Here is a 25,405-nt window from a genome sequence, read left to right on the forward strand (position 1 = left end):
AGTTCAGTACGTATGCTATCCGCTCTTATCCTTGTCAACTCATTACCAAAACACTGAGGTTGGGGAGAGATTTTTATAAAGAAACAACATATTTAAAAAAATTATTTATGTATTCATGTCAGTTAAAAGGATGCTGACAGTAGGAACTATTTGGAATCACCCTCTTTACTACATATATAGTATCATTTTGATACACTTGAGTAGACAGAAAATTTTTAGGTACTGGTATACAATCTGCCCCTTTTGTCTCTGAATCTGTTTTTTTTTTAAATCTCCATATTCAAGAATTCTAATTTTGAAATATGATTTCTACAAGAATTAAGAAGCAACTTAACTAATTAAACATCCCTCCTAGGAGTAGATTATTGACTAGCAGTTGCAGTAACATATACTCTGTCCATTTTAAAAGGATGGTGAATAATTAGGAACGGTTCAGCCAAGAGCCACAAGAATGATTTGAGTTCTGGAAAATGTGCCTTACATGAGAGACTTAAGCATCTCAATTAATATAGCAAAGATAAGGTTAAAAAAGAGATCATATATCTGGGGACAAGATTTCTGAAAACAGAATTCTCTTTAAAGTATCAGAAAAAGGCATAACAAGAGCCAATAGCTGAAAATTAAAGCAGTTAAATTCAAACTGGATGTTAGGTAATTTTTTTTTTTTTTTTTAACAGTGATGTTAATTACTCATTGAACTCAATTGAAAAACACCAAGGGAAGTGGTGGATTCTCCATTACTTGAAGTCTTTAAATCAAGTCAGGATGTCTTCCTAACAAATGTGGTCTAGTTCAACCAGTAATTTTTGTGCTTGATACAGAATTACTGAATGAAATTCTATACTCAGTAGTACGTAGGCGGTCAGAGTAGATGATCATAACAGAATCCATATTTGTTTGACTTCTGTAGACTATTAAAACTGGATACAATAACATCTTAATATTAATGAATGAAGAAAACAAGACGACTAGTATAAGATATACATCTATTATTTTATCTACATTTTTAATCACCCAATTAGTCAATTGTATATATTTAAGAAATATTTCTTTCCCTAATTGCAAAAATCCTGAGCATAGGAAAAAAGACTCAGGGGGAAAAAAAGTATGTGCCATATGTTGTGAGCTAAGACTACTAAGGTCTAACTTTGGTGCTTAAATTGGGCACCTAAATCATCATGCACACAACTAAATGGGGAGCTTGATTAGCAGAGATATTGAGCATCATAATTCTCACGGTAATCAATGAGTGTTGGGGATGCTCGGAAACTCTAAAAACCAAGCTACTTATTTGGGCAGCTCCTTGCGGTGTCTTAATTTATAGAGCAATAATATAATATGTTAAAAAGAACAATGGCTTTGTTCTGAATATCCCAAACTGTTTGTATGTGATTCTTAGAACATACATGTTTTGGATGATCTCCCTGAAAATTTATATAGTATTTTATATACTAAAATCTTACACAAAATATAAATTTAGGACATTAAAACTCAGGGCAATTTACATTTAAAATACTGTATTATCGCTTTATAAATTGATTCGAATGTAGCTGGAAAAGCAGTTCCCCAAAAAGCCACTTTGAAATTGGCATACTTGAGTTTTGAATTAGATTTTTAAAACAGACACGCTTTGTTATTTTAATGTGATGAAGAAACACATTGCTTAGCAGGATAGGACACCTTATAAGATCACCCATGCAGATGTAAAGGATAAGGAGCTTTTGTGTACCTCTCTCTTTGGAAAAGGAAAACAATGGTGTGAAAAACATGTCCTTGGTTTCAACTAAAAAACAAATGAATGGTAGCTGTAATGTTTTGTCTATACAGAATTATTTAATTCCTATATGTAACAGACTGCATTTAAGATGACAAACGTTTCTCATAAATATGTGATTATTCCTTTATTAAAAAGCTAAGCATATCCTTTGTTTATTTTAAACATACATGGTTTTATGCACAAAGGACTTTAATAAGCACACATTATATCCCCTAAAAAGTGCAAATGTGCACCCTAATTATTCCTAGCCACTAAGGACCCTGGACAAGCAGAGAAAATACTAATTCTAAAGAGGCACTACTATAAAAAAAGTCTACAGGGATAAAATTGCATTGGACCAATGAGCAACTTTGACATACCCAGGATACAAAACAGACTAATGAATATTTGTGTCACCTTTGCGCTGCAACCTTAGGTGCCTTACAATGCCTGCTGAAGAAGCTCCCACCTGGGTCACTCAAATAGCCTTCCAGCATGCAAGCCACACCCTGAGTGCCTGTGTGTAAATGCAGCCTTCCAGCCACACTTGGGTTACAGTCTGACTCTCACCAGACTTGGTTATACCGCAGGGTGACACCAACACATCCCCTGTCCCAGATTTCCTCCGAGAAATGTGTGTCCTGTGCTGCCTTTGCCCTCTTCTGTACAATACAAGCTTATATAAAGTCCATCATTTAATTAATAGAAATGATATGCACATAACTTGCCACCCCATATGGAGCATCTCAAACACTTCATTTCAAACACGCTGGATCAGATAAAACCAGTTTATACTAGATTAGAGAAGAATAGATTTTAAGTGAATAGAAGTCATGAGGCATAAATATCAGAAATGATTACAAGAAAAATAAAGATAAAATGCAACTAATGACTAACTTAAACTATGTCAAGTTCAAAGTAAAGTTTTTCTCACCACAGTCTCTCAAACAGGCTTACTGGCCACACTTCTTAGGCCAGGACCTCTTCTTCTGTTTAATGGCTGCTTCCTTTGTTCCTTTTGGTGCAGTGAAACAATGGACAGAGAGCGAGGAGGAGGGGGGCCCTTGGGGTGTCTGCCCCTTCCTTTTATAGTCCTTTCTCAACTTTAAGAAGCATCCCCAGCTTGGAGCATGGCAATAGGCAGTCTCTAAAATGTAGATTTTTCATGCACACTCCCTTTCCTGCCCCTCAAAATGGCCATTTAACAGGTAATGGCGCTTTAGCCTTGTTTACAACTGGCTGAGGCATCAGCTTGCCCTTTGTCTCTGAGGAAGCGGTTTGATCACTCCCCAGACTTAGAACATATTTTAGTAATACCATACAGTGGAATCTTATAACTTTACTTACCAAGTTGCCACATTTATTTTACTAGGACAATAATGAGTACCAAATTATGAGTTTTCAAAGTATACCTCACCAGTCAAACTTTATACAAAGATAACTATAATAGAGGACCACAGGTATATTCTGTCACAGCAAGTATTTGATTTTTATTCAGCTTTGAAATGTTTTTTTCAATAGCACAACATTATAGAATATATAGTAACAAAATTAGGTAAGTAGCTATGAAGCAAAATAAAAGCAATCCTTCTTAAAACAAACAAATATATTATCATCAATATGTTTAGCTGGAGCTTTTCTTTGCTGATCTGTTCACTCAGCCTCAAATTAAACAATTCTAAGCTTCCAAAAGTATGTTGCTAACACTTTCTCACTCAGCAAAGTGAAAAGGTTATAAAGAAAATCCTTATTTTCCATTTTCACTCATCATGAGAGAGAACACTTTTTAAAAAAAAACAACACTATGAAATGGCAGAATTCATTACAACTTCATATCCAGCTAAAACTTGGCATTTAAATACCAAAGTGCAGAGGGGAAAATGTACTAAAGCTAATAGAAGCATTAAACTCTTGCACTTCAGAACAAGGTTACATTTGAGTGAAGTCTTTGACACATTGTATTGCATATATATTTTTATTATTTTCTTAAGTGATAGTTAAAACTTTGAATACAAGAGCAAAAATAAAACTTTTCCCTATACTCCAGCACACCAGAGCTTCTTTTCCTCCTCTTTTGTCTCCCATGGCATTGAAAATGTCATTACATTTTCACTAATGAAGGAACAACTGGGTACCTTCAGAGGAAAACATTATTTCCTCTTAGTAAAGACTTGCTGTTTGTTAACAGCTTGGTTCTAACTTATACAGCACACTGCTGCTATCAGGTAGTAATTAGATGAACGTCTTTAACGTACTAAATTGGAATTTGTTGGAATATAAACATCTGTGATTCCCTACTACCTGGAAAGATAGCCAATGCACCCTGTTAATCATACTTTGCACCTGGGAGGGTGAGGAGCTAACTGGCTCCCTACCAGAGGCGGCGGAACTAAGCCTTAAGAAGCTCAGTTGAGGGAGATTCTCCAGAAGAGACAGGTCTCACTGGCTCAGAGAAGCCTAGTGTTAGCATAACAGCTGGGGTTAATGTGGGCAGCACACTACAGGGGGATTGTAGGCTCCCGCAGGGGAAGCCCCAAGATAGGGCCGGTGTAAGTATGCAGAGAGGACTTCAGTAGCCCAGGGGTCAGGAGAAGTATCCAGATTCATCTTGTCTTGTTTGTGATACCCCAGAAGAGGTTTGAACTTGGTGGCTTGGCTGGAGAACTGAGCTTCAGAAGACCTAGAGTCAGAGGCAGGCAGGCAGCTAGCAGGAAGCACTGAAGATGGAGATAGCAGCAACATCCAGCACCAACGCAAGCGAACACTCCAAGGGTGAGAGCCTTACCACAACATCTCCTAATTTAGCATTAACCAACTGCAGACCTTGTTAAGCAATGTGACCATATAAAGCCAACTTCTCTAACAGTATAAATTTGCACAGCTCTATGGAAGGCAAATGAGGTCTGCCAATTTCCCTCAGAAGAGATTTTGGTCCCAAACTATTTCCAGTATCTAATCTGGTATCTGCCAATTTACCCACCTTGAGGGTAACAGGTAAACCAATGAGGCTATCCAGAAGGAAATAGTGTCCTGGCCATGCAGAAGGAAACACAAGATGCAGGGGATGTGGTTTAATTAGGCCACAATTTTATTAACATACCTGGAAATGCCCAGCAATAAGTTTTAGGGATCAGGTCATCATTCTCTCCTAAATAGTTTTCACCTATTTGGGAGGGCTGCCATCAGCCATCCCCCTTCCTAACCTGGGACTCCGCCGCTCTTCTTTTGTATGAGGGTTAACAGGCTGGAATAAAAGGTTTTTTCCCTCCATCCTATCCCAGATGTTAGGAGGCCAAACCCATCTCCCTTTTTCTGACTTCCTTATGGGCTGCCTCCCCCTAAATCCACCTCCAACTCCTGTTTATCAGGGAACCATATCAGTAATGAGTACCCAGAAAGGACACCTGGTATTTCTGACCTATCCTCCAGGTTAACCCACTTGGTCCTTACACTGTGATGGAGAAGGCGAAAAAACCACCCCACCTCTGACAATCTGACAGTTGGGAAAAATTCCTTCCCAGATCGACAAGAAAACAGGCAACTAGTACTGGGCTCACCACAGATTATAAAAGCCAGGTCCTACTCTGGCTGCATTGCTGGAAGGGTGGTTGCTGCTGAGCCATGACAAATGAGAGAAGAGCATAGCTTTGGAATGGTTATAAATACCTGCTCCCCTCTCCCCCGGTGTACATTCTGGGTCAGTGCCCCACCCACCTGGTCCAGCCACTTCCTGTTCCCCCCTCGACTCCACTCTGGTAAGTACCCCATTCCCTTCCCTCATAACCCAAATGCAGTAGAGACCCCCTAAAAGAGTCCCAACTCCTTTTTTTCTGCCATCTAGAAAGACCAACCACATTCAGTTGTGGTGAGCACAATGTCACGAACTGGCATGGCAGCAGCTGTATTTACCAGCTTAAATAAGATTTGGTCATTGAAAATCTACAATTTAAAGACTAAACTATGAATCTTCAACTGAATGTTATTTTATTTTTAACGTATGGATGAGAAAGCTGGAAACCCACCGAAGGTACACACAGGTGTCTAAATACATACAAAAACAAATGCCTTAGAAAAATACTAGGTATTAAATGGAGTATATTTATAACAAATGCCAAGATTCAACAAAGTTCAACAGCCCCTTATCTCTAAAATTACCCAGAAAAGAAGATGGAAATATTTGGATCGTGTGGTAAGAGTAGTAATTTCCTTTCATAAAACAGAATGGCTAATGCTAAGTTTTCAAATGGGATTTGCTCTCATAGTATACTCTCATCAGAAAGTCTCTAAAAAGGATATTCTTTTATTCATCTGACAGCTTTATTGACAGAAATCTCCTTTCTTTTGGGATAGTATACTGATCTTCACTAATCTACTTAAGGATACTGAAGAATTTCCAAAGTTGGGCACCCGGAGTGCATGTACACCCACAGTGAATATCCATTGGGACCAGCACTCAAAGAAGAATTCCTTGCCATTGTGGTACTGTATACTTAAAACTAGAAAAGATTTCACCGTGACTCCAGAACTTCCCTCCAACTTGATGATCTGTGGCTTCGTGCTTCAGCTCACTGATGAAGTCAGAGTATTGAAAAGTTCCTCAAAGTGTTTGCCCTTCTTAATTACATAACATCGGTCTTTACTGGGTTATGTTTAAGTTAAATACTCTTAACTTCCATATTGACTGCAAGAACTTTAAAATACCTTAATTTCTAAACTAAAAAGAAAATTGTAATAATTATAAAACAAATATGGAATTTCAATATTCATTGTGCATTTGAAATTTAATGCAGCCTAATGTATTTGGATACAAATCCATTTTATTGTTTTTAACAACACATCAAATACTGGATGTTGTTAATAGAATAAAAATAAAATGAGAATTTGCATGGAAATAATTACATGTCAAACAAATGGGCATATAGCAAATATTTGATGGTCTCTAAAAATTCATTTCCTAATCATTTTAAAACATTTGAGAGACAATTAAGTGAATTAGTGGGACTGCTTTTGAGTTTTAAAGGGCGGGGGGAGGGCAAAGGCTACAAAATGCTATGGACTGTACTTATTTCAGCTCGGTGGTATCCTTTAGTAAAGTTCACCTATGCCTATTTGGTCCAGGCTGGAAGATGAATGATGCAGGTATTACTTCTGTTTTAAGTTACACTGAAAACTGAGTGTTTAGGATTTCTTGAAATTTTTTCTCTCTGAGAGCTCTTTAAATTCAAATGAGTTTAAGAAGAAAATCTATTATTTTCCTCTCCATCTTCTTCGTTCCCATTTCTCTAACAAGCTGAATCCTATGAATCAGTGGTTTTCAAACTTACTTAATCACAGACGCTCCCCGTCTCTGTGGTGGTTTACGCCCCACTTCTGCCACACGAGCACACATACAGATACAAAATAATCAACATGCAACTTTCACTAAATATTAAAAACAGTAAGGCATTGATTCAAACAGGGCCAACAATCCATTGTAATAAGAGCAAAAGCAAAACTGCAATTGTTGTCAATGCTAACAATTAAATGTGCACACCATGGCGTAACAAACGGATTAACGTACAGCTAGCAATGGATTTGTATAATGCTATTCAAGATTAACAGAAATCTGTCAAAACACACAGCACCATCTAGAGTCAAATGCACAGAGACATTTGAAGACTTGATATGTCTGGAGGAATCTGCTTTATTAGTTATTCATTGCTGTGGGTAAAATGTATGCAGTAATTCCCCCCCAAAGAAACCATAGTAAGAGAACCAAAAAAGAACCACCATGGCTAAGCAACACAGTAAAAGTAGCAGTGAGAAGCAAAAAGGCATCCTTTAAAAAGTTGAAGTTTATAGAAAGGAGCATAAACACTGGCAAACAAAGTGTAAAATATAATCAGGAAGGCCAAAAATGAATTTGAAGAACATTTGAAGAACAAATTTGAAGAATTTGAGTCTAAAGACTCAAAAAGTAATCACATTTTTTTTTTTAAAAAGTACATCAGAAGCGGGAAGCCTGCTAAACAACCAGTGGGGCCACAGGACGATTGAGATGTTAAAGGAGCACTCAAAGATGATAAGGCCATTGCAGAAAAACTAAATGAATTCTTTGCATCGGTCTTCTCTGTTGAGGATGTGAGGGAGATTCCCAAACCTGAATCTTTTTTTTTAGGTGACAAATCTGAGAAACTGTCCCAGATTGAGGTGTCATTCGAGGAGGTTTTGGAACAAATTGATAAATTAAACAGTAATAACTTACCAAAACAAGATGGTATTCACCCAAGAGTTCTGAAAGAACTCAAATGTGAAATTGCAGAACTAGTAACTGTGTGGTTTGTAGCCTATCATTTAAATCAGCTTCTGTACCAAATGACTGGAGGATAGCTAATATGACGCTTTTTAAAAAAAAATAAAAAACAAGACACTGGGAATGGGTGACAGGGTATGGATCACTTGATGATTACCTGTTCTGTTCATTCCCTCTGGGGCACCTGGCATTTGCCACTGTCGGAAGACAGGATACTAAGCTAGATGGACCATTGGTCTGACTTAGTATGGCTGTTCTTATGGTTTTTTTTTACACTGCATGCCTCTTCCAGCAGCATGTAGATATAAACAGAGGTAGCCCTCCTAGCATGGGTTTAAATAGCAGCATACATCCACGCTTAGGATGGCAAAGACATGCCTGAAGTATGTGGTTATGTACCAGAGTACATGCCCTACATGGCTCTTAACTCACCCATGCAGTGAGTCCCTGTCTATACTGCTATTTTTAGCAGTGTAGTATCCCGCTGACTCCTTGTAGCTAGAGCCCTTCCTGCTGCAGGGAAAGACTTCAGCAATGAGAAAAGTCTCCACCAACTCCCTGTTGCTGGAGACTTTCCTTGCGTCAGGGAAAACTTGACAGTGGGGAGCTGCTGAAGCCTTTCACTGTCATGTAGCTACACACCACAGTATGGACAGAGCTTGCTTTTCACTGTGGTGTGTTGCTACACATACCCTACATGCTGACACCAGTGGTTTATACTGTATTCTATGGCTACGTCTACATCCAAGTTATATTTACTGAAAAACAAATACGACAGGGAAGTAAAACCTGTTGTTGGGGTTCTGAAAACACCTCTTTTAGCAACTGGAGAAAGGAATATATACATGGTTTCACTAACATATATTCCCCAAATCTTTCACAAGTTGTACATCAAATTTAAAAACAATAGAAATGACCATTCCAAGGAGATGAAGGCAATGAGCTGAATACACCTATACCTAAAAATATGCATAAGATTTACATTTTAGTTTCTAAAAGTAGATTAAAAATATATACTATTCTTGTTCGTCTACTAATAAAAACTAATATGCATAAGTAGAGAGAAGAGGTATTATGGAAATGCACTTGAATCTAGGACAGCATAAAATGTGTTCACTAATTTCATTATTAGCTACAGACATAAAGTTTGTGAATATTTTATTAAACTATTTATCTAATTACAGTATGTTTTCTGAAATAAATAAATAAATAAATAAATAAATAAATAAATAAGTTTTGCTTTATATTTTACAGTAAATGCCAAACACAAAAACATGGCAGAAGTAATGCATTGCATTTTTCAGATATTGTTTACTATATTCTTAATCTGGAAACATACCAACTCCAGCCCACATCCACATTAAGTCCCTGGTCTTATTCACATGAATTCAATGGAAACACTTATGTGAGAAAGAATTACTTACATGAGTAATGGTTGCAGAATGGCCCTTGATATATTCATACAGTTGAAGAGCAACTGTATATTTGCATGAATTCACAAATTAATTCCTTCATGTATTTTAAATTTAACAGTGCTGTTTATCATACAATAATAAACTTAATAGTAAAACCTAGATATTTCAAATATGCTACTCATCTTTTATAGTACGTAATACTATCTAAAATAATCACCTGATATTGTTAGACCATTTACATTATTCTACATGTTTAGACACTTCCTGTCTCAATCTGTATTCATCACACAGCTTTAAAATGAAATATTGTATGCAAATATTCAAACACATTTCCAAGAATGATTAATAATATTTTTAATATGATAGTCGCTGTGTGACAGGTTTTACAGACTTCCAAGAATTCCCAGCCCTGTCCATTGAAATTTTTTGAGCACCAGAATAAAATAGTTGAATTCTGATAAAGTTCCTTTCTTATTTTGGTATTTGTTTTATTAATTTCCCTTCTCAAAAAGCTGAGGTAGTAAAATGAAACCCATAGTGTCTTGTTAAACTACAGTATGTAAAATTAATCTTCATATGACTCATATATTTTACCAATTACTTTTCATATTGTACAGTTTCTATAAGCCTTCAGAGAAAAGAGAAGAGTAAGAAATATTTTCCCTACTACAATAATGCTACCTTAGAGTCAATTAAATAAGAGGGTTATATGAAACATCACAGAAGGACTTCCCAGATTTTTAATCACTATGAAGAACATTTTTTTTTTGCTTTATTACAAAAATTAAAGAAGGTATGTACAAGGACTTTCATATAAATCTTTTAAAACAAAATCAGCTTATTTACAATCTTTTTGCACAGATAAACATTTGGGCCTGCAATCCTCAAACAATTCAAATTTTGATTTAAAATAGATGTTTGGATTCAGTCCAAACAAATGGATATTTAACACCTAAACAGTGAAACAGCAGGAGGACTCGCTATCACAAATTATTTCAGTGTCTTCTGTATTTAAATATGATGGATAAATACACTAAGAGAACAGAAGGAGCTGTTTCAGACACTACACCAACCACCTAACCCTAATCAGCATTCACAAATGTTTTGATCTAAATGTACCACTGTTAATTTATATCATAGGGGTCACCTTAACAGTCTGTACAAGCTCAGCTGACTCCCTCGGCATTACTATACATTCCAAATAATAATAATAATAAAAAAAATCTGTATAGTCTCTAACTTTCCTATACTATCACTGAAAAAAGAAGCAGGTTATACAATGAAGAGTTAGAGGGAGGTCTAATACAGCACAATTATTTTCACTGAAAAAATTGCGACAGAATTGGGTGCACAAGTGAGCATTCTCAGCCAAATGAATCACATAGAGCATGCCTCAACCTGGCAAATTATCTTCCAACTTCCACTCGCAATAAAGTTGCATGTCTTGAACTATACAAGCTACACTCTGTTGTACAAGGGGAAAATATGTTTTGTATATATTAAAAAAAAATCTTTTGTCTGAACAACTTTAGTACCTCCATGCTTTGGAGCAGGGACCAGAAATTTGGCAGAGTGCGTGGCTTTTGTGTAAGGCATGTGCCTGTTGTTGTCCCTTTGAAAACCTGCCAAAATTTGGCCCAGTTATAAGCCTTTGAAAAAATCACAGTTCGCATATTCTCAGTAGAGACTTCAATATTAGCTAAGATTTCTGATGATTCTGTCCTCACTGAGCATGCTCGTACCTCTTGTAGTACACTCTTGTACCTAGTGCTGATCAGACTGTGCATATACCATCCCCAGAGACCAAATGAGTGTGTAATCACTGGTGTGCATGTGCTGATCCACATCAAATACGAGTTGTTACAGCCCCAAGCTACAGAATCTTGTCTCATTAGCTCAAGTTGTAGCAGCTCATCCGTTTGGCTCTGGAGGTCCCTCGTTCAAACCTTAGTGTGTTGGCCAAGAGGACCGGAATCACACAGACTTCAGCTCCTCTAAGTCCCTAGTGCAGACCAGACTGCATACGTGCCATCCTAACAGAGCAACTGAACGTGATCCCTCTGGCATAGGCCTAGAGGGGAGAAAAGCTGGACTTTTCCTGTAATGGCTGCTCCAAACTGGGCTGGGACTGGAACGGAGAGAAGGGACCTGTCTCTCCTGTGCTTTCAGTGACCCTCTTGCTCGTGCCCCAGGCAATGTGGAGGAGGAGGAGGAAGCCATCTGATCCGAATGCAGAGGGGGCAAAAGCCAGACTGTATGGGGGTGGGAGAAGTAAATTGGGATAAGGAATCTGGTGAGTAGAGTTCCCAACCTTTCTAATTGCAGAAAACTGAACACCCTTGCCCCACCCCTTTCCTGAGGCCCCCGCTTCTGCGAGTCCCTCACCCCCCGCTCACTCCTTCTCCCCTTCCTCTGTCACTCACTCGCTCATTTTAACCAGGCTGGGACAGGCGGTTGGGGTGAGAGAGAGGTGAGGGCTCTGGCTGGTTGTGCGAGCTCTGGGGTGGGGCAAGAAATGAGGGGTTCAGGGTGTGGGAGGGGACTCTGGGCTGGGACATGAGGTTGGGGTGTGTGTGTGGGGGTGCGGGCTCTGGGAAGGAGTTTGAGTGTGGGAGGGGGTTCTGAACTGGGGCAGGGGGTTGGGGCTCAGGAGCGGGTTTGGGGTATGGGCTCTTGGTGGTGCTGCTGACCTCAGGCAGCTCCCAGAAAGTGATTGCCATGTCTCTCTGGCTCCTAGGTGGAGGGGCGACCAGGTGGCTCTGCGCGCTGCCCCTGCCTGCAGGAGCCACCCCCACAGCTCCCATTGGCTGCAGTTCCCGGCCAATGGGAGATGCAGAGCTGGTGCTCAGGTTGGCAGGGACAGCACGCAAAGACCCCCCGGCCACGCTTCTGCCTAGGAGCCAGATGAACATGCCGCCACTTTTGGGAGCCCTGCGGAGCCGGTCATGGAGCCTGCCTGCCCTGCTGAGGCCAACCAGAGTTTTAGGGACCCAGTCAGCTGTGCTGACCAGAGCCACCAGGGTCCCTTTTCAACCAGGCATTCCAGTTGAAAACCGGACCCCTGGCAATCCTACTAGTGGTGACCAAGGGCTGTGGGGAGCCTGGAGGGGGAGAGAAACAGGAGAACAGTGGGTTGAAGAGACTGGAACTGAGACCTAAAGTGGGAAGGGGAGGCTGGAACTGTTTGGGCAAGGAAAATGGGACTAGGGATTAGTCTGTGGAGAGGGAAGAGAGATCTGACAAGGAGATGAGACGTGATGAGGAAAAGCAGGGAGTCCTGTGGAAACAATAGAATGTGATTATGCAATTAAAGACTGTATCAAAATACAGATGCACAAGGGGGAAAAGCAAGGTTGCACAGGCAAGCTTATTCCTTAATTTTGGAATTTCTTAACTTCTATGTGCTTGCTTGACTTTGCAACCTTAATAATGTTCTTTTAATGTATTTTTTTGCTATATATATATAAAATTTGTAGATTAAACACTATACATTATAATTTTAATCTGTTGCCTGTCTAGTTTGATAAACTCCATTTTCAAATGCTGTCAATCTGTCACCTTTCATGAGCAAATAATCTATTAAATGTATTTTAAAAAAATATCATAAAAAACCCCATTCTAGTTATCCCCTCATATTTCCTAAAAGACTTTTGCTGTACAAATCTAACCACAGAAAGCACAAGATTAGTTTTGGATGTTACAGAGAAAACCTGTCACAGACAGGAAATTATGAAAGTATAAATCTGCCTACTAATATAAATTTCTACAATATATACATTATAAATATATTTTTGGCTTAAGGAATTTCAAGTGAACAATTTTCCAGTTTAAATAGTTCAGGAAACAAATTATCTGTTCAAATTTGGGACTAATTTCTAAACTTCTGTGCACATTAGCAAACCATTAGGAATAGAATTTAAATTTTGCAGTGTGTTACAAACTGAAATATGTTCAGCATGTCTGTTTATAATGCTGTCAACTTTTATGGATAGAATAGTTCTCGCTTACAAATCTGGCTGTAAACAACATACTAAAAAAAATCCAGTACATATTCTTTGTAAAGACATTCTTGGCAGTTCAGAAATATGAACTGAACACCCACAAAACCTTAGTACCATTAAAAATTACTGGGTTGGAATAAAACTCTCCATATATCCTTCAACACAATATAAAGTAATTGTCAAAGGACACTTCAAAGACAACATAGTTATTTAAATGGAGCTATGGCATAGAGCCTAAAACACAAAATTCCTACTCCACAGGTGGGCTATGAATATCCTCAGTGGCAGAAGTTAACTTATATGTATATCAAACATGTACAACGATAATTAATGAACACGTCCCTCATTTTCAGATATTTAACTTTGGGTAGCAGAGGGAAGTTATTCCTAAGAAAAAACTCACACAACTTAAATATTATTCTAACAACTAGATTAAGAATTTATCACCAAAAATGTAAGTGTCATATATATAATACAATAAATTAACAGTCATTTAGGATAACACTGTCTTGACATAGATACAAGGTCATTATTTAAATGCATGAGAAAGTTTACAAAAACTTTTAAGTCTTTTGCCTAAGTTTTATTTCTTATATTTTAGGAAATGTTTTGCTTTTTTTCAAAGATTTCTTTGGGATTGAGACACAAGCACCAATCATTACTACAGAGTATTGAGTGACTGTCAGTTTTTAACATACTGTATACAGTTAGTCAATATTCACCTACTGTTGAAAGTACTATTGTCCTGTGAGCCATATGCATACTTCTGAAACCTGACCAGTGCTCATCTATAGTTTTATGGTACAGCTAACATCAAGCTGGGTTGGGAGACAGACTGCTCTTGTAGGATTCAAATTGTTTTCCCATCACAGACTCTCAAGTCAGCCACTGTTTGGCGGGTCACCAACAGGGACCTAAAGGGAAAGTCATGCAGTATGAATGGGTGCAGATGTATAGGCTGGAGAAGTTTTACATTTTGAGTGGCTGTGAGGAACGTCCACAGTTTTGGAAGTTAAGATGAATGAATAAGACACACATCTAAATCTTTGATGTCTAGACAAGATGAACCAAACTCCCAGCCATTTTAAATGTATTAATCATTACTATGAACTCATTTCTCCTCCAAAAGTTTTGCTGTAATAGTCGTGTCCACTGCCTATTATCTACGAATGTAATGGTCACAAAGAAAGTATGATGGACAAGTTCCTACTCATACAAACACAATGGGCTTGTCTACACTAAGGGGGCTACAGGGGCATAGCTGTAACAACCTTAGTGTAGATGCGTCACATGTGCTGGAATAAATTTTTCCATTAATATAGGAACCCCACCTCCCTGAGCAGCAGTCGCTACACCTATGTCTACACTACCAAGGCCATCGCGGCACAATGTAGAAGTGTAGTGTAGACGCTATGTTGCTGGAAAGAGTTTTTCTGTCAACATAGTTTATCCACTTCTCTCAGAGGTGGTAGCTAGATGGATGGAAAAATTCTTTCATTGACCTAGCTGCATCTAAACTGGAGGGTAGGTAATTAACTAAGGCGCTCAGAGCACAATTTTTTCCTCAGCTCTGTGTGACACAGGTTGATCTAATTTTTAAGTGTAGACCAGACCTAAGAAAGCAGAAGCATTTTTTCATCAACCAAGCCAGGGGTTGGGTTGGCATAGCTAATGTTCTCAGAGGTGTGAATTTTTCACACCCCTGAGTGACATAGCTATGTCTATCTAAATGTTTAGAGTAGACTGGGCCAATACCTTTTGAGTGTATTATGGTTTGGACAATGCCCTACAAGTACTTAGAGAATAGCCATATTCTAGGTTTAAAGAGTGCCAGATCTATGTAATGTTTTTAATTAATGGGTGAAGAATATTGCATATACCTTTCCCTGGCCTTGCCTGCTCCTTGGTTCTTTAATCCATTCACTGGTCTCCCTTTAACTGCATTGGTCAACAATAGTGGTGTTGGTGAAGTTTGAAGTTAACTGGTGTTTGTAATATACATCAAATTCCAAAAGAATATGCCTTCATTAGGAAACAATTCAATATAAAAATAGGCCACAAGGGTTTCAATATCTACTGATGCCAGATTGTATGGGACATCTATACTAAATAAATGTTTATTGTGGAAGTATTACCTAGCATTGTTGTCCTAGTTTTTATTAAAAGTAAACCTTAAACGGCAGCCTATCTGAAGCCAAAAAATATTAATGAGCTAATCACTTCAACCTCACATATTCAAAAAGATAAGCATTCAGGAAATGTAAAAACTATCTCTTTAAAAACAATCTGAAATACTGTTTTAACAACAACCTGGATTAAACTGAGATTATGCCAGCACTGACAAAAGTGATGATGCATTTGCCATATTTAGAGAAGTGCAATCAACACAGAATAAATAACCGTAGGATATTATAACACATATGCCACTGTTGAACTCTTCAAATGCAAATTTACTTAAGAAAAACATGTCAAATAATGACAACATAAATCTGTAAAATGAGCTCTCTTGAAAATCTCACCTATGCTACAGAAAACAAGCATCTGTTAGCTCAAGCTGTCTCAAACTTGAAAATGAAAATTTTATAATTATGTACATTCTTACATTAAAATCACATACTATCATGAGAAAATATATTCCACATATATGGTATATGAACACACAGACCTCAATAGACCTGGCATCCAAACAAACAAAATATAAAAAGGATGCAAATACAACAGTACCCAAAATAGAGAGCACTGAAGTCACAGCTAACTCTGTAAGCCATTAAGTCAGGAATCATCAAAATAGCATGCTACAATAAATTATTACACCTTACATTTCACTCTGATAGCAGACATATTTGGGCTCTGGTGAACTGCAAATGGAGCAATATCCCTTGATACTGAAAGCCTGCTGTGCTAGACTACTGAAACTAAATCTATCTAAGTCTATAGCTAGAAAAATCCAAGTCTGTCTGAACTGTTGGGTTAGAGAAACAATCTGTCAGGTTGCTGAGTCCCAAGGCATGTCTAGATTATGCTCTGGATTGACGGGCAGCGATCGATCCAGTGGGGGTGTGTGTGTCAATTTATCGCGTCTTGTTTAGACGTGATAAATTGACTGCCAAGCGCTCTTCCGTTGACTCTGGTACTCCACCAGAGCAAGAAGCATAGGCAGAGTTGATGGGGGAGCGTCAGCTGTCGACTTACCACAGTGAAAACACAGCAGTAAGTAGATCTAAGTACATCGACTTTAGCTAAATTATTCACATAGCTGAAGTTGTGTAACTTAGATCGATCCACCCCCCACTCTCCTCCCCCCCCCAGTGTAGACCAGGCCCAAGACAATCAGGGCTTTAAAGATTATCAACCATAAATTAATGTATCACTTACTTGTTTTTCAGCTTGTCCATAATCAGGTCCTTGGGTTGGCAAAAAGTAGCAAATATGACCATTGTTTTTTGCTTTCTCTCGAAGAGCCATGGCAGTTCGTACAGTGGCATTTCTAGCATGAACAAACACCATCACCTGAAGATACAAGGAAAGAGTTGTTGATAAATAACAAAACGCTTAATAAAATAACTAAACTCCCCATGTGGTAATGGAGTTATCTCTGCTGAAATAACTGCACCTCTCTTTTATTGAGTAATACAAAAAGATTAGAAATGCTTCACCTCATATACTTCTGCAAAACCATTTAAATTTATACTAACCCTTCTTTATTAGCCTTCAAAAATACAAAAACAATTTCAAACAGCAACAAAGTGCAATGTTTACCTATTTTAAGCAGCATACCTAAAAAACAGAGAGGAAGTGTTTCTCTAAAAGTTTAAGAAGGAGATGAGAGTTTAGATGCCCAACTCCCATTGACTTCCGGTGTAAACTGGGTGCTTAATAGTCCTTTATACCTTTGAAAACCTCCTCCTCAACTGTTACATGTAGCAAAAAAAAAAAAAAAAAAATCCTCATTTCTGGAGCAAATCCTGACCTCTACTAAAGGCTACTTTGCATTGCACAAAACAGCCTTACATGTAGCCTTAACTCGCTAACTGAGAATAGCTTTGGAGTAGAGGAATCCCAAGTGAGAAGAGAAGCTTTAAACATCCCTCAACATAGGAAGACCTCTTGTGAGGAAACTGGGTAGCCAAAATGCTGCTTGCACTCTGGGTCAACTGTTGCCAAAACAGTCCTTTAGAAGATGTTGCTGCAGTGCCATCACAATTTAGAATATCTTTCAGACCCTAGATCTGTGAAATGCACTGTCTGCATATTTTGTATTAAATTACTAAATAAACTGGTAAATTAATGGCAATTTCTTTACCATAATTTCAAGAGACAGATACACAAACATCTACATTCACATAATAGCAAATCTGAAATTTTAATCATGCTATCAGGAAATTCTAAATTAAGAAGAGTATGGAAACATAATTGGTGTACACATTTCACCATCATGCACTAAGGAAAATGACCTCAATAGGCAGGGAAGAACATATACAGCTTTATTACAAAAGAACTTCATTATCTTCTATAACCTTAAATATAGTCATGTAGGATTTTGTACTACCATATATACGTTGTGTGTTCATGTACTGAAAGATTACATTGCTAAAGGGGTGAAGACAACAACATATATATCTTTACAAAAACAACTCAGGTAATATATACAAAAGAGACATTAGGTAGAAAGGGGGCATTTTAAAATGAAGCAAAATTAGTGTGAGAATATATAATACTACAATACAGTTGAGTAACTTTACCTATCAGTATGCAAATTCCAAACTTGCAACAACAACTAGAAAGATGTATGTTTCATAGTTTCACAGACTTTAAGGCCAGAAGGGACCATTCGTTCATCTAGTCTGATCTCCTGTATATCAGAGACCATTACACTCTATACTGAGTTTATATCTTTGAAATCCTCCCCCTCAACTGTTATATGTTATCCCCATGAAGGTAGGGAATGGACAGGAGAATTAATAGAGTCACAGATTCCAAGGCCAGACGCGACTACCCTGACAGGCCAGCGGAACCTCCTCATCCAGGACACACACACACAGGCTGCAGAAGTTTGCCCAGAGCCTAGATTTAAGCATATGTTTTAGTGATTTAATCTCATTTTCAACTCCAAGTGATGGGGAGTCCACCATCCGTATGTTCCAGTGTTTAGTTACCCTCACAGCTGCAAAAATGAATCTTATTTCAAGGTTGAACTTGTCTAAGTTCAATTTCCAGCCATGGGATTGAGTTATACCTTTGTCAGCAAGGTATAACTCTCCACTGTCAGTTATCTTCTGCTGTGTAAGGACCTATACACAGTGATCAAGTCAACTCTCAATCTTCTGTTCAATAAGCTGAATAAATTGAGCTCTGTACATTGTAAAGCCAACCCACATTGTAAGGCTTGTTTTCCAGCCCCTGAATCTGTTTTGTAGCCGTTCTCTGAACCCTAATACTTCCATGTCCTTCTTGAACTGTGGACACTAGATCTGGATGCAGTATTTTAGTAGCTCTCTTACCATAGCTGCATACAGAGGCAAGATCAAGTCCCTACTTCTTCTAGATAGTCCACTTTTTATATATTCAAGGATTGCATAAACCATTTTTAACCATGGCATTGCACAGAAAGCTCATGTGAATGATTATTTATGATGATCACCAAGTCCCTGCTTTTCAAGATGGTACCTAATAGTATAGGGAATACTCAATAATGTACCCATCTATATGGCAAACTCATGGGCTCCAAATGTACAAAGTGAGCCGATTTGTGAAAATATTCTACTGATGTGATTCAAACATGTCGAAAAAAGTTATATGGGTAAGAGACTAACTCCTTCTGAGTCTCAAACAGATCGTTCTGCAAAAAATCCAAACACTTCCCTCAAATAGCTAAATAACTAAAAAATCACATCTTTCCTCTCAAAATACTTGCAAACTGATAGCTAGAGGACAACATCCAAAGCAAAAATATTGTTATACTACTCAACACAGTACACAATTCCTTCTTACAGTTTGAGGTTTATTTTGTGTTATACTCAGTAGGTCAAATACTAGAAAAACAGTATTTTACCTATGTACTTTCAGACCATTCTCCTTTAAAGCTAACAATACTGCTTTTCTTTTGCCCCACTGTACTACCTCCTTTACTTGGAGGAAGAATGTTTCAATTGTACTTGAAAATAAGGAGATTAAGTTTAACTTTATTCTTTGAGAACAACTTTCATACTAATTCTTTAAGACCAAACTTCAAAACATTATTAATTTCTCTTGAAAGAAGTATTATTATTAAAGATTCATTCAACACTATACATATTGAAATTCACAGTCCCTGTCTCCAAGAGTTTACAATTTAAGACTGGACAAGTGAAGTCAGACCATAGAGTCAATAAGGGGATGGGATGGCATGCATAACATTGTGGTTTCTTTGGTTGGTCATGCATGCTTCATTAGTTAATTATTTTATGATTCGATAATAATCCTTCATAGCATTATGGCTCTTGCAATTAGACCCCTTCATTTAACTTCAAACACTCTTGGATGGGGTAAATACCACTGATGCCTGCATACCAATTTCCTGTTGTTCACATGCCACATAATGGCATAATCTTGTTTAAATTTCTCCAAAATCAGAGTCATGCAGAGCTGTAAGGAAGAGTAGATTATGACCCTAAATATTCATTAACCATTTCAGTTTGACTTGTCAATTTATCATTTTGTGACTTATTTTCTAGAACAGCTTGGATAAACCTAAGTTAGAACTTAAAGTGATATCACTGCACACTAAGTGGTGGGGGCCCTTGTCTGGTTTGTTGGAAAAGGTGTGTGTCTTTTTAAAGACTGGAGAGACAGGGAGTGATTTTCTGCTGCAGCTGACCCATCCCCACTTCCAGGTGACTGGAAGAGAGGGAGGACTAGGTAGGTCTATGCCAGGGCAGAAAAAACAATCTTTTACCTGGACTAGGTAGAGCAGCACCCATCCTCCTACCCACTGAAGTGGTGAAACTGCAGGTGCTCTCAGGCTCCACTGTGGGCATTGTGCTAATTGCACCTTTCTCAGGGGGCTGGAAAGGAATTTTTCCCTCACTGCCAGATTGGCCAAGGGGAAGTGTTTTCCCCCCCATCTTCTCCACAGTTGGGGGGGGGGGGAGGCTTAGTTGAGGAGCAGAAACAGGGTTCTTATGACTGGTAAGGCAGGGGCCAATCCCTCACCTGCATTTGAGGGCAGGGGTGGTGAGGTCCCAGCAGCGGGTTGTCTGGGGACCAGGACGGTTGATGGGAAGACTCATGGAAGCCTCCCAGGTACATTTTGAAATTATTATGAATTACCTTTCACTGTACACTTTTATCTGCCAGGTATTCCCAACCATTTAAGAATTAAGTTGTGACCTAATTAAACACCATCCAGTGTCTCCTGTCCTTCCAGCATAGCTAGACAACAACAATTTCCTTTTATAAAAGGATCCATTTCCTACAACTCCCCATCACTCCCACCACAAACACTAAGTTCTCATATCACAGGCTTGTGTGTTGACAGGCTTCACTTAAGACCTGCAAGGTTTTGAGCATCTAAAAATGTACTTGATTTTATCATTTGTTGATTTGTCTCCTTATTTAAAAGAAGCAATATGAACATTTGAATCTATACAATGAAACAACCCAATTTGATCTGACAAAAATACCTGCAAATAATCTCGATAAGATAGCATTGAAAGCTGACAAGTAGTTCAAGTGAAGTAGGTATAAGGACTTAATTCAGGACAGGAACTGTAGCTTCAAGCCAAGTAATTTTTTTGTTGGAAAAGGTGTGTGTCGGAGAGAGGGGGGGAGCTTTAAAATTAAAAGAAAATATAGTCGTATTTGACATTTTAACGTTGGTTGCTTAAAAAGTGTCACCGATGCTTTAGCTATATTTTTGTTTTATGATTTAACCACCAAATGGGTTTGTTCACTAGTTTTACATACAATTTAATCTGTTTCAGATTCAATTTTCATGTTCATTCTTGCAGCAATTTTGGAATGGCCTATTTCTAGCTCCAAAAAGGTAGTGTCCCACATGACATTTATATAGCATTAGAATTTATTTAGTTGAAGTGTATTAAAATAAATATTTCTGCATATTTTGGCATCATATTGATAAACACGGAGTTTGTTCTTCTCATTTTTAGTAAACTCATTATCCAATAACAAGCAAAGTGTGTTGTGACTTTGTTTTCCCCTCCTCCCTAAAATTGCTACAAGCTCTGTGACACAAAAGTTTAGGACAAAAATGATTTTGTTGAGGAAAAGGACAAAGAGAAAGCTCAAGAAAGAAATCTTTAAAGTTTGGAAGGGACATCACCTGGATAAGAATATAAAAAAAAGCTCAAGTCTGTAAGCAAGTATATATTTAAATCCAATAGACCCTGTAATTAACCAGGACCTGCCATTTGTGCTAGTTTTAATAAAATAAGAAGAGAGAGGGATCTTAGGAAGCAAAACCAAACTACACAAACCACACTTTCCCAAATATGATTTGGGTATAATACTGTGGTAACCTTCACACATCAAAGCAGCAGCAGGAAATCAAGTTGGATGTAGCCATAAGCCAGTAACAAATAAGTGAGGGATGGTGCAGAACTAGGGGACCTGGTACACCATGCCCGCTGTTGTTTACAAGTTCTTTTGGTAGTTAATTATTTAGAAATAGGACATTAAAAATTAAATATTATATGTATATATTCATTCTTTGGTGTTTTTTAAAGAATTGACATGTTTGTTTAATTTGGGAAAATGTTTTACCCTCTTTCCATTATTTTATTAGTCAATTTATATTCATGATTAAATAAAATAAAATAGGTAAGACTTTGAAGACTGGTATAATCTTTCCTGTAGCACATCTGTTTAAACTAAAGAAAATACTTTGAAAAATTATACTCTCTAGCCTCAAGTGAAAGTACAATTATTGATTAGGTCAGAGTAGATTGCCCAGTTATTAGCAGGCTTAGTTGTATGAGGAAACCTAAGTATAAAAATTAACCTGACGCTGAAAAGAGTTAAAATAAGAATGAAAGACACATGACCTCAGTATGTGTTTTAGCTTCATCTACTCTAATTGTACTGAAGTGGAAGTCCCATCCACCCTTAAACGTAAGCGGTGGGTGTAGTGTAAGACTATAGATGGTAAAGTAAGAGTAGACAAAAGCTGATCATACAGCCTAATTGATCGAAAATTGTAAATTAGCAAATGTCAAATTACCACTCATCAGCATCCCCAACATGTGCGAGAGCATTTGTAATAAAACATAGCAGCTGACAGCAATCACATAAAAAAACCCATTGCACCATGACTGTGCAAACAGTTGTCTATTACTAATCTATGCATAAGGTATGAGAGGAAGCTGGAAAAAACACAGCAGTATACGCCACAAGGAGAAAACTCTTATATCCACAAACATTACGATTGGCTTATTCCTTTGTGTGAAAACTGGGACCATCAGTCCAAAACACTGAACATATCTTGACCTGGTTTATACCTGGGTAGCTTTGAGACTTGAGGATGAAGAGCAGAGAACCTCTTGCCCAAATGTGGACCCCACCTCAATTACTTTGATAAAGGCAAGAGGGTAAAGGAAAATGGGCTGTTAAGTGAGGATTCCTACTTACTGTTTGTTAAGGTTCCTTCCCCACTCTGAACTCTAGGGTACAGATGTGGGGACCTGCATGAAAAACCCCCTAAGCTTATTTTTACCAGCTTAGGTTAAAACTTCCCCAAGGTACAAACTATTTTACCTTTTGTCCCTGGACTTTATTGCTGCCACCACCAAGCAAATATAACCAGGAAAGAGCCCACTTGGAAACGTCGTTCCACCTAAAATCCCCCCAAGCCCTACACCCCCTTTCCTGGGGAAGGCTTGATAAAAATCCTCACCAATTTGCATCGGAGAACACAGACCCAAACCCTTGGATCTTAAGAACAACGAAAAAGCAATCAGGTTCTTAAAAGAAGAATTTTAATTAAAGAAAAAGTAAAAGAATCACCTCTGTAAAACAGGATGGTAAATACCTTAATCAGATTCAAAACATAGAGAATCCCTCTAGGCAAAACCTTAAGTTACAAAAAGACACAAAAACAGGAATATACATTCCATTCAGCACAACTTATTTTATCGGCCATTTAAACAAAACAGAATCTAACGCATATCTAACTAGATCGCTTACTGACTTTTTACAGGAGTTCTGACCTGCATTCCTGCTCTGGTCCTGGCAAAAACAACACACAGACCGAGAGAACCCTTTGTTTCCCCCCCCTCCAGCTTTGAAAGTATCTTGTCTCCTCATTGGTCATTTTGGTCAGGTGCCAGCGAGGTTATCCTAGCTTCTTAACCCTTTACAGGTGAAAGGGTTTTTCCTCTGGCCAGGAGGGATTTAAAGGTGTTTACCCTTCCCTTTATATTTATGACACTGTTATTTATATAGAATAATAAATGCAGATGGCACTTAACAGGCACTTAAATATACACACTTCAATTCATAGAATACATGCAAAGTAAACCCACCATTTTTGTTATGGACACTAGAACCACTGACTGTTATAGAGTTTGTTCGGTACCAAGGTAAGAGGAACTTTAAAAATACCATAAATAAATCAAATAGAGTACACAAAATTAGAAGTGACAGATTAAAAAAAAGTTCTGACTCAAAGACCTTTTAAACCAAGGCCCTGATTCCCCACTGTATGATTCTAATTTTAAAGCAGCATGTCTCCATGGACTTCAAAAGATTTATGATCAAATCTAGACCCTAATCCTCTCCCAGTGATTACTACCTTAATTTTCTGTGCACTAATACAGAAGCCAATCCTGGATTCCCATCAGGTTTAAAGTCTTCCAATTCCTGCCAATGATATTCAATCTCCAGCACTTCTGGCATCAGGGCACCCACCAGACTGGCCAACACATCAGACTATATATCTTTATTTTACCAATTAGACTCTTTTGCAAGGACCTCTGGCAACCCTATCAAAGTTTATGTCTAACTAGGAAATTTCAATTTAACTTCTTTAGCGGTCTTATTTCCTGTACTGCTCTAGTTATTTCTGGCTCTTTATGGACAATACAGTACTTTAATACCTATGCTTCATGGGCTCATGTGTACGTTACCCAGAATCTCAGCTGGGTTATTATGGAAATTCACAATTTGGCAAAACAATCCCATAAAAATAGAAAACTTACATATTGTGACATTGGCTTTTGTTATTCACTTTTCCCTGATATTAATTCCTCTTCCACATCTCAAACAAATTCTAAGCAGCTTGCGATCAAGAAATGACTCTGAACATTTCTTGCTTATGTTTTCATTTTAAGGTTAACTCAAATGATAAATAGTTTAACAGTATGTAAATTGGAAAGTACTGACTATTAACAAGGAAATATTACAAATGTACACCCCATGCTCATATTGGGAAGATGCAGAAGCCAGGATCCATGTGTTCCTTACTCTTATAGTAACATACAATATTCTCATGGCCTTGAATCAATTTTCTTTTCTTTTCTTTTTTTTTTCTACTTTTTGCGTATACCAGTTCTGATTATTAAAGTTGCAAATGTTTTTATCTTTACACTAAAATACATTCATATATATATAGCTATGGTTAGTAAAATTAATCTAATTTACACTTTGGAGTTTAACCCTTATTACAGGTGGAATTGATAGTACTGTATATTTTTAAGGGTACCTGCTACTTCCACTATATGATCCTGTTTTCAGTCGCTTATAACCTCAACAAACTTTAACCACTTGGGCTGAAATTTTCCATGCTGGATGTCTGCCACAGGCTTAATTTTTTTCAGAACTTCAGCCAAAACTGTTTAGCCATTTCCAAAAATGAAGCTAGGGAAAAATCTGTTGCTTTGCCTATGTTAAAAAAAAAACACATTTCTGGTGGCATTTTCTTTGTGAAGCTCTAGTGCTATCATTCTTT

The 25,405-nt window shown here is 37.8% G+C and overlaps 1 protein-coding gene across 9 annotated transcripts in view; it reads right to left on the bottom strand.

Moving 5' to 3' along the window:
- The window catches only part of ASCC3 (activating signal cointegrator 1 complex subunit 3), a 508,218-nt gene that overhangs the window by 202,585 nt on the left and 280,228 nt on the right, over positions 1-25,405 (bottom strand). For 7 of the 9 annotated variants that reach the window (XM_073336864.2, XM_073336863.2, XM_073336867.2 and 4 more), the window contains one exon: positions 16,840-16,974. In XM_073336864.2, the coding sequence (XP_073192965.2) occupies positions 16,840-16,974 (135 nt within the window). Of the gene's footprint in view, positions 1-10,323; positions 11,716-12,290; positions 12,741-16,839; positions 16,975-25,405 lie in introns of those variants that run through there. The other 2 variants (XM_073336870.2, XM_073336869.2) reach the window with 2 other exon arrangements.

Source organism: Lepidochelys kempii, chromosome 3, assembly GCF_965140285.1.
Source record: "Lepidochelys kempii isolate rLepKem1 chromosome 3, rLepKem1.hap1, whole genome shotgun sequence".
Lineage (NCBI taxonomy): Eukaryota > Metazoa > Chordata > Testudines > Cheloniidae > Lepidochelys > Lepidochelys kempii.